The sequence below is a fragment of the Macaca thibetana genome, chromosome 3 (assembly GCF_024542745.1).
Source record: "Macaca thibetana thibetana isolate TM-01 chromosome 3, ASM2454274v1, whole genome shotgun sequence".
NCBI classification, from domain to species: Eukaryota; Metazoa; Chordata; class Mammalia; order Primates; family Cercopithecidae; genus Macaca; species Macaca thibetana.
The window spans coordinates 61,382,304-61,398,776 of record NC_065580.1 but is presented as its reverse complement, the minus strand read 5'-3'; the positions used below and the strand labels follow the sequence as shown (position 1 = coordinate 61,398,776).

Genomic DNA, 16,473 nt, shown 5'->3' with positions numbered 1-16,473 from the left:
CATCTGTGTAAATCTCTTCTAGAGTCTCTTTAAAATGCTGAGATTCTGATTCCACAGGGTTGAATTTGGAAATTAATATTCTGAACTGATACCCCAGGTGATTCTTAAACACTGTAAAGTTTGAGAGCCTTTGAAATTCTTGGTAATAACATCACATATTGCCTAACTTTAATCTCTTTATTGGCCACTTATATTTCTTTTCTGTTGATACTGCTTTTTAATGTTCCTAAACAACTTATCTGTTTTTTGTGCTTATTTTTTACATTTAAAAATATGACAATCTATTATTCATTAAAGTGACTTTTAAACCTTTAATTGGTCAACAATTGGAGTTTAGATAATTGTTTTCCCAGGAAAAATGTTCTTCTCAAAGTTAAAATATAATTCTTCATCTTTTGTTATAAATATCGAAAAATGTTAAATATTATGCTTCTGACATCTCTATTGTTATATTGGATATTGCTTTTATCAAACTGACATTGAAGAATATGAAAAAACCATTGTCTGCTTAGATAGAAATGGGTCTTTGCTTGGGGGAAAAAACCTTGTCTCAGAGATTGGTAAATATCAATTCAACAAATATCAGTGTTTGATATTTTGGGAGAGAAGAGCATTTATTATGATATTTGTTTCAGGTACATCCAAGGAGCTGCATCTCCTAAAGACATGCTTATTCTTGTGGATGTGTGAGTAGTTAAATACCACATATTTATATATTGAGAATATGGGAGGATTTGTAGATAACAGTAGTAGGTTGGGACTAAGAAGTGTTTGATAGGTTAAAAAAGAAAGAAAAATTATGATGACTTTTATATTCAGGCAATGAACCCATATCAGGATAATAACAAAACAAATTATTTAATTGAAAATGAAGAGACTCTACATGAGTATTAATATATTAATATTATATATAATATTAAATATGAAATATATTAAATAAGTTAATATTGGAACTTGGTTGGGCATGGGCATGGTAGCTTCACACCTGTAGTTCCAGCTACTTGGGAGGCTAAGGTGGGAGGATTGCTTGAGCCCAGGAGATCAAGGCTGCAGTGAACCATATTCCCGCCACTGTGTTCCAGCCTGGGTGGCAGAGACAATATCTCAGGGAAAAAAAAAAAAAAAATCTGGGACTTCTAAAAGTGAAATGGTGATATACAAGAAAGAATTCCTTGAGTTTTTATATTGGTCTGTTTATTTGTTATAGTGCTTCAATCCAAGATATATGTGTATGTTTGCGTGTGTACACATTTTCTAATAAGGTTGAAGATGCAGAAATTGAAAAGATTATATCCTGCTATGGAGATTTACTTTTTTAAAGAGCAATAATCAAGGAATTAAACACTAAGTGTACAATGCTTAGGTTACTCATGTTTTTGCCCAAGAGAAAAAAAATGCTCATGTTTTTCCCTGAGAGAAAAAAAAATTCTTTGTCTCATTGGAAGAAACAAAATCTAGTAATTTGGGGACAGCTAAATCCCACAGGCAAGTATTAACATTTGAATTTTCCCCATTTTAAGCTGAAGTAAAACAATTTAATTTAGTTGTCCAAACTCTTATAACCCAGCCTGAAAAAGAGAAGATAAATGAATTCAACAAATGTAATTTAAATGTTAATTCTTATTTTGTTAAGATGCATTTAAGCCTCATGTTACTTTAATTAAATTATGGATCTTATATGCTAATCCTTGATCATCTTCTTAAGTAAAATCAATATATTAATGCAATATATTATAATCCCATTGGATGTATAATAATGTCCAGAAATAATGTCATTTCAAAATAGAAGCCAAATTTATATCCTAAAATTGAAAATATATATGAAATTGAAATACTGTTTTTAAAAATATTTCAACAGAAATGTATTGAGGTGTTCTTACATACAGTGTAGTAACATAGAAGCAAAGATGATTAAGACATAGTTCCTGAGACCAGATGTGGTTACTCATGCCTGTGATCCCATCACTTGGGAGGCTGAGGCAGGTGGATGGCTTAAGCCCAGGAGTTTGAGACCAGCTTGAGCAATAAAGCAATATCTCATTTCTACAACAAATACAAAAGAAAAACAAGCTGGGCATGGTGGCACACACCTGTAATTCCAGCTACATTTAGGAGGCTGAAGTGGGAGGATGCCTGAGGCCAGGAGATGGGGGCTGCAGTGAGTCGTGTTCATGCCCTGCACTCCAGCCTGGGCAACAGAGCAAGAGCTTGTCTCAAAAAAAAAAAAAAAAAAAAAAAAAAAAAAAAAAAAAAAAGACATAGTACCTGATCTCAAAGATAATCCAAATGTATTAGGTAAACTAGACCTTAACAAATAACAAAAATAATTGTAGAAATTAATAGATATAAAGTATGACAGCACTAAAGGAATCCGTAAGAGATAGCAACTTGATTTAATGTGTCAGGAAAGCATTAAGGAGATAAAATTGGGATTGACTCCTCATGGCTCATATTTTCAAACGCAAGCATGGGAGGGGAGAGGAAAGAGAGTGGAATTTCAGGTGGAAGAACTGCCAGAAGTGAAGCTGCACAGGTAAGTCTGGGGACGTTTACGGAGGAGGTAGAGGATTGAAAATGCCTTTGCAAAATTATGACAGTGAGACAAATCTGACATGGTTGACTCTAGTTTCTAGCTTCACAGGCTGATTGGCTGCTCATTCCTGGGTGTGGGCCAAGATAACTTTGGGAGAAATTTAGTTTGTAGTTTAAATGATAATAGCCCTTCCCTAAAATGAAACTGCCCTTATAAAACCAGTGAAAGGCTACCAAATTAGAAGGATGAGAGAAACCTGAATTCTACTAAGATGTAGATGTAGTTAAATAATTACTAGCCATTATTCTGGAGGTCACAAGATTTACAACTTCCCGAATTATTCCTGTAAATAACATCACTATTACAGAATCTCAGGTGGGGCTTTTGAGATATCTTTTGAGGCTTTTGCATTTCTAGCAGATGGTCCCACGGGGACCTGTGACTCAACCAGTCCTGTGCCCCCCACCCAGAAGTGGGCTCGGCACATGTGGGCCATTTTCCACACCCCTGTGATTTCATCTTCAACCAATTAGTAGCACTCATATTCTAGCCCCCTGCCCACCAAACTGTCTGAAAAATTCCTAACCTCCCTCCGAGCCTTTGATGAGATTGATTTGAGTAATAACACCATCTCCTGTCTGGCATAGCTGGCCCCGCATCAGGTAAACTCTTTCATTCCTGCAATGCCATGGTCTTTGTTAGTGCAGCGGGCAGGAAGAACCTGTGGTGGTTGCAGGAAGGAGAGAGAGAAAATGCCAATATGAAAGGACTGGAATACAGGGCTATTGAGATTACTGGCTATTTAGTCGGTATCTATAAGCTGTTAAAAGTATTAGGTCAGGATGTGTTTCCACAACTTTCACCTGTTAGCATGTGAAGGAGACTAATTGCTGGGTCGAGTGGCTATTACTCTAGCTCAGCACCTTCATATAATGAAGACTGAGCCAGAGAGGAGTGAGGGTGGAGCGGGGACCACAGCCTTGGAACACTGTTACATGGAATGAATAAGGGAGTTTGCCTGAATGCATAGGAAGGTTGAGAGGGAAGAACAAATTGGATGACTGAGACATAGACTCTTTGGTACCAAGAACATAAAGAGGAATGAAAAATACATTTGGACGTAATTTGTCATTTTGGACATTCAGTTGTAGTGGTTCAGCAGGCAGCTCGAAGGATAAAACCAGGAAAGTGTTGGGAGCTAGAAATGTAGAAGTAGGGGTTAGTCGCCTAGAGTTGAGCCAGCCCTGCACATAGGTGAAGTCACCAAGTATTGTAGAATATGTATAGAAAAGAAAAATGAAGAATAAATTCTAGAGGATGTTCACTTTAGGATGCAGAACAAGGCATTTTCTTTGCAAATCTGTTATCACAATTATTATGTGGATTTATAATTACTGTTTTAATTAAGTCAAACAGTGGGCTCCCTGGAGCAATGACTATGTCTATTAATCTCTCTACTCCTCTCTTCTAACTTGGATAACAGAACTGGTATTTAATAAACACTCCTGAATGGCTGACTATACCATCAGTATCCATATTTTTTTTTGAGTTGTCACTTACCATGTAATTGTGATAATTTCAGTTAGAAATGCACATGCACTGATATTGGGAGGAAAGAAAGGCAAGATTTCTTATAATTTCCACTTCTATCAAAAAATGTGACTTTTTACACCAAGATTTTCAAGGGCAAAATTATTATTTAAATAATATATAAAAGATCTAGCATCAGTACATACATTATCTTTCCTTATGATGTTCTTGATTAAATAAATGATGAATAACATATATGGACCCATTTGTCTATTTATAGGAGTGGAAGTGTTAGTGGATTGACACTTAAACTGATCCGAACATCTGTCTCCGAAATGTTAGAAACCCTCTCAGATGATGATTTCGTGAATGTAGCTTCAGTAAGTATAAGATGACTGCATTTTCCTGAATTAAATTTAGAATTTCTATCTTCTCCTGACTTTAGGTACTTTATACTTTTATCTTATGGAGGCTGAGATATTTCTGATATATTGCAAGACTATCTTATTGACCTGCCCTATCTTAGTGACTGATCCTCTTATAATTCTATGCCAGGATCCTTTTTGAGTTTCTAAGAATTTACCCCTGGGTAAAGTAATTGAAGTAATGACTGTAAAAAAAAAAAAAAAAAAAAAAAAAAAAAGAAGCATTCCACATTTCCTGCTTCTCTCAGAGGAGCTTAAGTAGATGTCCTTTACGCAGAGACACCATTGAAACTCCTAGAAAATAGCAACTTGGCAGTATGATTATATGGCAGTTTTCTATTCATTATCATCCTCATTTCACCTTGGACACATATCTATAATGTATTGTGTTTTTATAGTATGTTTTTCTTGTTAACATAAAAACCAATAGATATTTGAATGTGCTCTCATTAAAGTCTTCTCAGAAACATCATAGACCCTCCTACTCATAGCTAGAAAGTACTGAACTGTGAAGCAAATGAAATAAGACAAACAAATGTTACCATGTCTCATTTTAATTCATAGAATTTATGCAAAATATTTCATGGCCATTTTCTGGAGCATGTATTTACATTTAAGGTAAATATATTCATAGAGATGTGAAGAGGAGGAGTTTGTGGTAAGGTTATTTTGCATTGAAAATGGATCTGTCTCTGAAATGACTTGGGAGGAAGAAGTTAAAGCAGCTGGTCTGAAATTGATTTACTCACTAAGGGGAACTAGAAATATGAAGGCAGGAGACCTTGTTTAATCCTTTTTCACCTGAAGCTCCAGGTAACTAGATTATTGATATTTACTAAGAGGAAGAGAATTTACCCCTGAAATGTTTTTGGTGGTATATCGCAACCTAAGAGTAGGTATGGTAAAACATGATACCTATGAGGCAAGGTTCTTGGCAAAACTCTCTCACAGGTGATAGAATTCTCTGGGGAATAAACTGGAAGTATTCTATAGTACAAGGAGCCCTGTGAAACTCTTTTTGTGATTTCTCTTCATGTGGGCAAGAAGAATGTGTTCAACACAGGAAGGAGGAGCTGGGAAGCCCTCCTTCATGTGAGGCCTCTATCTACTTCATCTGAACCTTCAGAAGTCCTTTAGCTTGTCTGTATTCTCCACATTATTTACTAAAACTTGATACTGCGTAAGATCTCTGATTCATTTAAGTCTGATTTTACAATCTCTCTGACCCTGTGTCAGCTCACTATGTATTCCAACAGAATACAAACAAGTAAAATGTAATACTTGATCTCTCAAATAAGATTATCAGGAAAGATACTTATTTGGCTTTATTTGTATATAAACATATAGTTCATAACAAACCATGGGGATAGTTCTTAAAAAAAATACTATTTATGGCATAGTAAAAGAGAAAGTCTTAAATTCAGCACAGATTTGACATGTCTAGGTGAAATTTATATAAAAGTAGCAGATATTCAGTGTGGTGAATGTCTTATTCTGACTTCGAGAAGCTGAACTTCACTTGTAGATTCAAATATAAATAGTGTATTTGGGTGGTGATCACAGAAAACACTACTACTTAGGCAGTGGATGGAAGGAAACAATGACAGAATCTTACTTTAATTTAAAGGAACTTAATTCTCTGAGGAATTCTGGAAGCCATATGTAATATTCACTTCAGAGTTAACCTGCCCTAAATCCAAAGGAGCTGAGGTTTTAGGTAGCCGACTTCCCTATGTGTGGGAAAAACAGACTGGCCACAAGAGGGAGTACTGAAACAAAAAGTTGTAGGTGCTGGTAGTTAGAAGCCTGGTCCAGGATCCAATCTATCCAGTCAGTGATTCTTAAAGATGGAGACTGGTCACGATCTTTAAATAAACAAACATGGAACATCAGGCTGGTGGGCTTCTAGAGTTAGAACCAAGGATATACTTCATACTCATCTTTTCTTTTCTCTAATACCTTTCCTAATTTCCCTGCAGCCTTGGCCAACTCCTGTGCTGGTGGCTTACCTGTTAGGACGAACCAGACTCTTACCCCTGGGCCCTATGAATCCATGGCTTCTGTCCCCTTTCAAATGGTGGTTTCTGCAGTTGTCCATTCACAGTTATCTCCAACCACAGATATGCTTGAATGAATCCTGAGTTCTCTCTCACTATTATATAGCAGCAACCCTTGTGATATTCCTCTTGTCAACTGGAACCCTGCCAGTAGCATCACTTTTTTTTTTTTCTTGTACGTCTACTGGCATGAGAATTGCAGTATATTCAGATAGTAGCTATAGATTTAGGTTTAGTTAAATTCTTTCTGTGACCCTGGTAGGAGCACTGCATTACCTGCCCATTTACCCCAACACATATACACTTGGAAAGCAGAACATTTATTTCAGTGGAGCCTGAAGTCTCAGTGACAAGAAGTACACCTTTTCCAAGTGGATCACTTTTAATTATAGTAAGAGGGGATTTTCCTAGTTTGTTCCCTTGGTTTTCATACTCATACATTCTACATTTTAGGGGCAAAGCCAGGGGGTGCAGGAGAAAATTGATATGTAGCATTTGCCAATTTTCATGATGTAAATATTCCCACTATGACCAATTTTAAGCTACCAATGTGAGGTTAACTGGCTTTTACATTTCATGAAAATTTCAACCATTTTTTTTTTTAATAGCAGTTACAATCTGGCTTCAGCACATAGCACTGTGGTTCAAAATACATATTGCATCTTGAAGACAACATCCCAAATCAGATCGTCATCTGTAAGCTGGAACCTTAGTTGTACCTTGAGAGGAGACTGTCCCAATGTTATCAGGCTGGCAACCTCTAGTGATGCAACATATGGTAGACCCTGTGAGTCCTGTGGTCATGTGCTTATTATTGGACTCCCTTTACTATAACATGTGTTGCTTAATTTGAGATGTTATTCAGTATCCCACGATAAATCAGGCAGTATTTGTGAACCTGAGGATTAGTGATACTTAATGACACCCCCTCTGTGAACAAGAACGGAGAACCCATAACTGGAATTTGTATCCCTAATAGAAAAAACAAATTTTACCCCTTCTCCAAGGGGGTAAAATGCTGGTTGCTTTCTTTAAGAAGTAGTACTATACTGAAGACTCGGCATCGCACTATTCTCATGGGTTGGTTATTTACCAGTGGCATCAAACTGGATGAGAGAGACCCATGATTTTAGGCCCCTGTATATCCTCCCTCTCTATTATCCAGCTCCTCCATTCATGGGCCTATTTTGCAAGCAGTACAGTTGTCACATACAGAGCTGATGATCTCCAGTGGACAGATCATCTTATCTACCCAATTGTTTAGTGTATTTTCTGTGATGAATGTTCTCTAACTAACATTAATGCAAAACAAAGACATCTTTATGCTTCATGCCTGCTTCCATAGGTCCATCTTCATGTTGCTTCTCCAAAACTCTGTATAAGGAACATCTTCTAATCTTGATCCTTTTAGGACTTTGGCCAACCAGCCATGCCATTTATAACTGTATAGGAGTACATGAGTTTTCTAATTGTAGGTTACTTATTTTCCACAACAATATTGATGACCAGTTGTATTTTGCTTCAATATCCCTAAACATCCATTCCCTGGCATATTATCTCAGTATCTTCTGGTTCATATTAGGCAGATCCTGAAACTTTTTTGTCAAATATCTTCTTTTTTGTTTTCCTGGAGTAGAGACTGTACTTTTCAAGGTGGGCCATGTTGATACTTGGACTTTTTGTTGCCTAAAGCCATTAGATGAGATATGGTCAGATCATGAGGAGAGTATGCATCATCTTTTATGGTCTCTAGGAACACAGAAGCTACTACCCTCTAACTAAGGGTCACAGGTTACTTTTGCCTATCCAGAGGGTATAGGGGAATCCAGAATTTTATCTTGTCAAGTGCATCCACTTAGATGTCCTCATCCTAGTACAAAGGGTGCCTCTCTTTGCCTATTGATGTTCTGACTTTTGCACAGAAAGCTGCCAAGGTTATGAATGCAGCGTATTTTGTAATTCTGAGATTCTCAAAAGAAAATTCTGAGCCAAATTTCTAGCACGTACTGACCTTCCCAAAATGGGAAATGAGAATCTTTTAATTAGTTGCCACATAGGTTTTCTGGCTTTCTTACGTTGCCCTTAGTTGATAGTTGGCTGACATAAGGCTATCATTTTCTTCAGTGAAATTCAACAACCAGCCAACTCATTGTTTTATGATTACTATTGTCCCCATCTCTCTCAAACACTAGGTGCATCCCCATTAATCTGTATTTTATTCTGATCGCTGCAGATGAAAATCTTAGCAATTGTGTTGCCACAGCATCTGAGGAGTTTTCTGACTTCAGTGATGACTGTACACCCAGGTACCAATAGGATCTTTGTTGCCATATGTTTAGGAAATGATTCAATTCTGGAATCCCATTCTGAGGGTCTGCTTACTAAGAACACTGGTGGTATCTGCTTAGATTGAGTTTCCCCAGAATAGTCACTGAGACAAGAATTCAAGCTTAAATGGTTTATTTGGAAAGTAACTCTAGGAAAGACTGTTAGAGAAATGTGGGAATTAAAACAAGGCAGAGAATTAATAAATAATTCGTCTTCAAACAAGTTTCCATTGTGAGTGAGCAGAGCTTATTTCTCTGGGAATGAGTATAGATTTCATGAATTAGAGCTATCCCTTCCAAGGGGAAAAATGTGCTGGAGTATATAAAGTTGATGACTGTCCCCAAGTAATGTTAATTCTCGGGCATTCCCAGACCACCATGTGCAAGAGCAGAGGGCTCCCTGCAATCTCAGGCGGTTAAAAGTTGGGTTGACATGAATGGAAAAATGTATGGGGCATCAATATCATCTAGCTCAATTCGAAACTGAATAATACTATCGATAAAATGCTTTTAAATAATTTCCAATTAAGCAAGCTTTGAATGAATTTTATACTGCCAACGTTTACTCAGCAACTAACATTTATTTCCCAGTTAAAGAACTTAGAATGGGCATTGGGATTCCTAATGCCTGCCAATTTTAAAGGCCATTGATTTTGCTAAAAATATTATGTTGTTAAATGTGTATTTATTTGAAGAAAATTGTTAAATAATTTCTTAAGAAACACAATTGCAGGAGATCTCCTTGTGATTTGTGTGAACCAAGTTAATACAGACTTTACTGATGCACTGACAGCTCTTTGTAAATCCTAAGCTGGGTATACTCATTCGGTATGGCTTGAATGTGTGAGCTAAAAGCATATGGGAAAATAGAATATATTACTCGTAGGAAAAACTGAGAATACATTTGACCTGGAAGTATGCACCTCAGTACCTCAAGTTAAAAGTTATTAAAATATCTCTGTTAATATCTCAGAAATAGGACAGAAAAGTAATATTGAAACATGCACAACTCTTGGAACTTAAAAGATAAATAATTAGGAAGACATTTGGAAGATGAGGTCACAGTAACTTTCCACTCTGCTTCTGGAGATACATATTACTGGTTTCGGCTCCTGGTGTTACTGGTCCCAGCTCCTAGTTCTTCCTTAGGCTTAATTAGTTTTGGTTACTTATTTACTTGTTTATGGCTCTTACTTACTATAAAAAGATCTTTTTTTTGTCAACTACACTCTGAAGTTTTGTTAACTGTACACTTTTGTTTAATTTTATTATTTCAAAATAATATATTTTTATGATTGAAAACTCACTAAATAATTTTAAGTGATTATATTGAGACATAGATTTGCTCCTCAGAAAATCAGTACAAATAAGATCCAAATTAAACATGTGTTCATTATTTTTCTTATTTGTGCTTTAACCTTCTATTTAATCATAATTGATAGGTAATTATTTATTTTTTTTTATTTTTTCTATTTTTTTGAGATGGAGTCTCACTTTGTCACCTAGACTGGAGTGCAGTGGCACCATCTTGGCTCACTGCAAGCTCCACCTCCCGGCTCCATGCCATTCTCTTGCCTCAGCCTCCCGAGTGGCTGGGACTACAGGCGCCCACCACCACACCCGGCTAATTTTTTGTATTTTTAGTAGAGACGGGGTTGACTGTGTTAGCCAGGATGGTCTTGATCTCCTGACCTTGTGATCCACTCACCTCGGCCTCCCAAAATGCTGGGATTACAGGCCATTTAATTTTTTTAAAGCAATGTTCATGTGGCAGAAACTGTTCTAAGGGTTTTTCGTGGTAATTTGTTTAGTCTTTACAGCAACCCTGTGAGGTTGACAATACTACTCTTCTTAATATTGCAGATAAGAAAACAGGTAGAAAGAGTCTTAGCAATTTTTCCAAGAAAAGAGAAAGAATTGGAGCATAGCCATCTTCATTCATGAGTCTAGATTTAACCGAAAAGTTACGAGGCTAAATCTTCAAGAATATTTACTTTCTTTATCGTGTATCTTTTGCTCTTATCAAACTTCATATAGCCTTTTTTGCATTTACAATATTTAGTGTTAACCACATTATATATAATCTTTTGTGTCAACCACATTAAATTCATAATTTTAAAGAAACTTTTCAGTCTTATGAGTTACTCTGCTTTGAGTATATACTGTCTGAAACTGATACATTTAAAGAGAATTGATTCTTATGCAACATTCTGGTAAGAAAAAAGTAAAACTACATTTTTGTCTTTAACAGATAGGCCCTTCTCATTAAATACAGATTTAATAATTTAATGATATGGAAATTCTCAGGAAAAAAAACTTCAAAATATATTTATAATGTCAGATTGTATGCGTACGTGCACATGTGCATGTGTATTTTATTTTCTCTCTAAAGCTGTTTGAAAGTCTAGGAAAGCAACAATATACCTTTAGCTTTTGTAACTTCAAGAATCCATAGGCACTGAGGAAGCAGGGAGTGGTTCTATAGGTAACTTTGACAGTAATTTTTCCTTAGAGATCTCATGCATTCCTCTTTATCTTCATACCCCAGATAATGTGGGTCATCCAAAGACGTCGGATGCAATCTATATTAACACTTTCCCAAAGATGCCCAGAAGCCACCAGACAGAAAAATCAAGTATCCTCTCATTTTCAGGGTTATATGTCTAGGTTTCTTTCATTCTTTTTAAAAATAACAGTAATTTTTCACGCTTAAATCATGTATAAGATGTCAGAACTAATGCTGCATCATTTCTGAGTGTTTCTACTATCTCCAGGGTTACTCTTTGTTGCAGAAAGGAAACCTGCTGTTAGCAAAGCTGAAATGCAAGCATAATGTAGCTGTTTTCCCACTAATCCAGTTATATGCTTTGATAGGAGTCAGTGGTAGATGATACGAGCAGCAATTCAATCACAGCATGTTCTGATTTGCAGGCAAAATTTCAAATGTTGACACAGCGATTTGAATTTGTTTATGAATGTGAGGGAGTTTGACATTTTAGGAGTAAAATACTGCAAGCCAGTGGAGGATGATGGGAAAATGTATATGGATTGTAGACAATGTGCTAAAAGTTAACAACCAAAGAAGATCTTCATGTCTTTTAATAAAACCACACATTTCTTACTAAAGAATTAGATGCACATGTTATGATTATGTTAAGGATCTTTGACTCAGTTTTCTTCATGGAAGCTTTTCCAATTCATGGTCATTATAAAATACTGTCTTTGATTTTTCACCAGAAAAAAATACGATCAAAATATAATTCCTTATAATATCTTTGCTCTTGCTTGTAGGAGATAACTTTTTAAAAAATTGGTTGTATCTTTTGCCCAGATTGTAGTCGCTAAGCAACAGTCCTAGAAGTGACAGTTTATAAATGTAAGTACAAAATGAAAAGTGAAGAACCATAGCTAAACAGGAGGCTGGAAAGGAAGGTGAGCGCTATTCCAGCTGGAAGGTTTTCCCTAGATGGAACTGCTAAAAAAGCTTGCAGATTTCCTGGGTCTAGATCTCTGTGTGAGACAGGTCTGTGCTTATTATTTGTTTATATAAACAAACAATAATTCTGAATATGGTATTCTGAAGATTGTAAAAGTCTTTGCTTTCCACAGTATGTGGTTCAAGGAGCCGATATATGTTGGTTTATATCAAATAAAGAGCAACAGGATGGAATGATCGTGCCAACATATTATACCTGCATGAACAGTATTAGTAAGGTCACATCTGGTTTGACTCACTCTTCACAGGCAATCCTGCCTCTTAGATGGACTGGTAGAACTGCATAGGGATAATGTACAACTTTGGAAACTACTAGTTATATGACCTTACACAAGTAACCCAGGGCTTCTGTCAGTTTCCTTATCTTAAAAATGAACAGGATAATTTAACTTGCTAAAATGTTGAGTACCAAGTGAAATGTAATCATGTATTGTGATGTATTATGATGATTATTGTTATTAGTGTCATCTTCCAACATTTTTCCACCAACTGTTGGGAGACATTTCTCTATGAATCTTTCACATTTAAGTCTAAGCATTAACAGCCAATTTACTCAGATTTATTTACATTCCAGGATAGTAAAGAGATTTCTCCTTCTCCCAAAGAGATTTTCATTGCAGAGTAATTAAACTATTGTGTCTCTCTGGAGAGGAGGATGAGTGTGGGCTGTCAGAAGCCCCAGTATAAGATCAGGGACTTCCTCATCTTGGGACTCCTGGCTGGAAACCCATCTGACTACCTATGCAGGTGACCCCTGCCTGTCCTCCTGTCTTCCTATGGGAATGGAGGTTTGGGCAGCTTGTGTAAACAAAGATGTTACTCTGCTCCTGCTGTTGCTATGAGTAATAAACTCTTTGTCTCTGACTCAGAGGGCTTGTATTTTTTCTGCCTTTTATCTATGACACCGTAGGAGGCTAACTTGTTAGCTTACAACTGCTGTAAAATCTCAGACATTTCACAGTTCCTGACTTGAATGTTTAACACCAACTAATATCAGAGCAGGGGGTTGTTTAAATATGGAGTTGCACTGTGTAGGCAAGTAAGAGATAAGATGATTTCAATTGTTCCATTTCCTATGTGCTTTAAATTTCAGATTTCCTTCTAAAATATGCCTAATGTATTCCTACAAGGACATGTTTTGTTGGTTTTTTAGATAAGGAACTTCGCTACTCAGCATATGAAAACAGGTACAATTGTAAATTGCTGCATGATTTGAACTTAAAAGCAATTTGTATCCCCCAATGCTAAAAGTTTCTTGCCAAACATGCCCTCTTTTTGCCAGAGCTCAAATAAAATAAAAGTTATTTGCCATGCCAATACAGTTTTGTGACAAATCTAAGAGAGTAATTTCATGTCTTATCAAAAGCCATCCATCTAAAGTTCAGGAAAACTTTATGTTGATCTATTGCTCATTTATGTCAACAAGAAGACTATAGTTTATTCTCTTGCCATCAAAGTGGAGCCTGTGGCCAAGCAGCCTGAGCCTTGCTTGGGAGCTCTGTTAAGCAATGGGTAGAAATGCAGCATCTCCAGCTCCACTCCAGAGCAAAGGAGGGCATCTGCATTTGGAAAGTCCCCCGAGTGATTCCTGTGTAGGCGTTTTTATCACATTACTGTTAACTGTGTGTATAACTAGCAGGCTTCATGTCATTAGAGAAGAGGAAATCAGTATACTAAAGAGGTACATTTAGCAAACTCAGCAGATGATTAACTGGGGCTTGTTATACATAATCATATTTTTCACTGACTCCCATTTTAAGAGCTTGGTAATTTATAGAATTCTTAATACTATGGATGTTTGAATATTTTTATTTTGTAGACATTTGCTTCTTTGGGATGGAGGAGGTCTTAAAACAGGAAGAAATAGAATTAAGAGAATTTGTTAAAAGAACCAGAATTCTAACCTGTTCTGTCCTTTTTTTTTTTTTTTTTTTTTAAGGTAAAGATAGGAGCTTTATAAAAGTATTTTCATTTAAAAGACACATAAAGAAATTATGGACAGTAAAAAAGATAGAAGAAAAAGACAAATTGAGTTGTTATGATAGCAGGGCAAAGCCATCAAGGTTATTTAGGTTTTTTCTTTTTTTTTTAATGAGATGCCAGAAGATAACTTAATTGCTTTGGAAATATAAAGAGAGTTTATAAGAAGGTGTTGACAAGTATGATAAGTATTTTTTTTCCCATTAGTTACATGGTACACTCAGTTTTTGGCACTTAGAAATTAGTTGTATATGTAAAAAGGAAATAGCAAAGTAATATTCAGGGTGAGGCAAAGGGAATACTTTTATTCCGAACTGAACTATTGTTTTTAAAATTATAAAAGTTATTGACTTATTTGATGGAGCTTGAAGGACTAGGAAAAGATACCATGTGTGTCAGTACTTATTAGATGAAATTTTTTAAATTATAATTTCATTTAATTTTGAGTGTAGGTAAAGAGAGTAACTTGGGCTGGCCTGAGCAATAGATGTAGCAGAATTGTTCAGAGTTCTTTAAATTAAACTAAACTATCATATTTGTTCTTAATTATTTAGTATGCTTAAAATTCAAAAGAAATTCAAATATAAATTTACTCTATGAGAACTTATTACTAAAATGCATACACTTCAATCTTTATTGTTGAATAAACAAAATCTGTTTCATCAAATTCCTAGAGGAATAACAAAAAAGCATTTAGAGAATTTTGATGTATATATTATAGCTTGAAAAATAATGTGCTAAGACATGAAAATATTTTTACCTTATGTTAAAATATAAGAGATTTTTCATAAAGTGACAATTTGTATAAGTTCTCTTATAAGCTTCAAATAAAAATATTGGCAATTACTTTTTTCTACAACTAATTCACATTTGTAATGTTTTGTTCAGTAATTCATACTTATTGCACACTTTAAAATATATTTTAAAATATGTTTTCCATCCTTGTGAAATCTCTCCTGCTATGTAGTTTGGTAGGTATCTTCTTTACCTATCTTTTGGTCATTAATTTATATCATAATTATGCTCTAAGTTTTCCAGATGTATATAATTTGTCTCAGTGGAACTGAGTTAAATTGAAAATAATTCCTTCACCCCTAGTTGATAACTGTCATCAGCTGTTTCTGCATCCCAGCTACAATTTCATGTTTAAAAGAATTCATTGGTTATGTGAGTAAACTTTCTTGAGAGGCAGATGTATCCTTTCTGTCTAGTGCGTGTCTTATAGATGTGTACAGATGAGACATTACTTCTGCTTACCATTATGTGAATCTGGATGCTTCCAGGTCTAGATAGCTGCCTGATCATCCCACAGATCTTCCCCCAGCTCAGGTCTTTGCTCAGATGCTGCCTGATAGAGAGGACTTCCCTGACTACTGTCTCTCAGACAGCATTCCAATATTGGTTATTCAACCACTTTGTTTATTTAATATTTCATGTCACTTCATTTTTTCTATCATTTCTCTTCACCTGATATTTTACCTGTGTTCATTTTCTATATCTCTGTATTCCCTCCTCTCCAAGAATGCATGCTTCTTTGAGTATAGAGTCTTTTTTGTACTAATGTTACTGTACATAGAATAGTTCAAGGCACATAGTGGTGGTTCTTGAATTGACTCTACCTTTTTGTCAGTCAGAACAGTGCTGAACAAAAAATGTGCTAGATGGATGTCAGAATTTTATAAACAGTTTCAATCAGTGATAAGTTAACTTTGTGTTTTTATATGGCCAGTCATCCTCACTCACATAATCAGTATTGCAGTATCTCTGCTCTGCAAACACATTCGTTACGTATGCAGTTCTTTTTGTGTTCTTCAAGCAAACTGAGCCATCACCATGCTGTAACTGTTATTTTATTTTTCAACTAGGGAATTTTCCAAGTATGAAATTTTCAGTTTCAGGTATCATGAAAATATTGTACATATTGGTCATTGTCTGCATCACAGTGTTGGTAAAGGGGACTAGATCAGAGAGTATGTGATTGTTTCATCATTTCATTAAGGTTCTGTCTTCAGGGGCTGACATTCAAATTTCTAGAGGGCTATGCAAAAAACATTTGTAATGAAAATAATACTGATAAGATTATTTACCTGGAGAGTGATGGGGTGGGAAAGAAAGTTGCCCATTT

At 35.7% G+C, this 16,473-nt stretch overlaps 1 protein-coding gene across 8 annotated transcripts in view; it reads left to right on the top strand.

Moving 5' to 3' along the window:
- The window catches only part of CACNA2D1 (calcium voltage-gated channel auxiliary subunit alpha2delta 1), a 501,837-nt gene that overhangs the window by 384,646 nt on the left and 100,718 nt on the right, over nucleotides 1–16,473 (top strand). For all 8 annotated transcript variants that reach the window (XM_050782803.1, XM_050782805.1, XM_050782801.1 and 5 more), the window contains exons 9-10: nucleotides 636–686; nucleotides 4,344–4,443. In XM_050782803.1, the coding sequence (XP_050638760.1) occupies nucleotides 636–686; nucleotides 4,344–4,443 (151 nt within the window). The remainder of the gene's footprint in view (nucleotides 1–635; nucleotides 687–4,343; nucleotides 4,444–16,473) is intronic.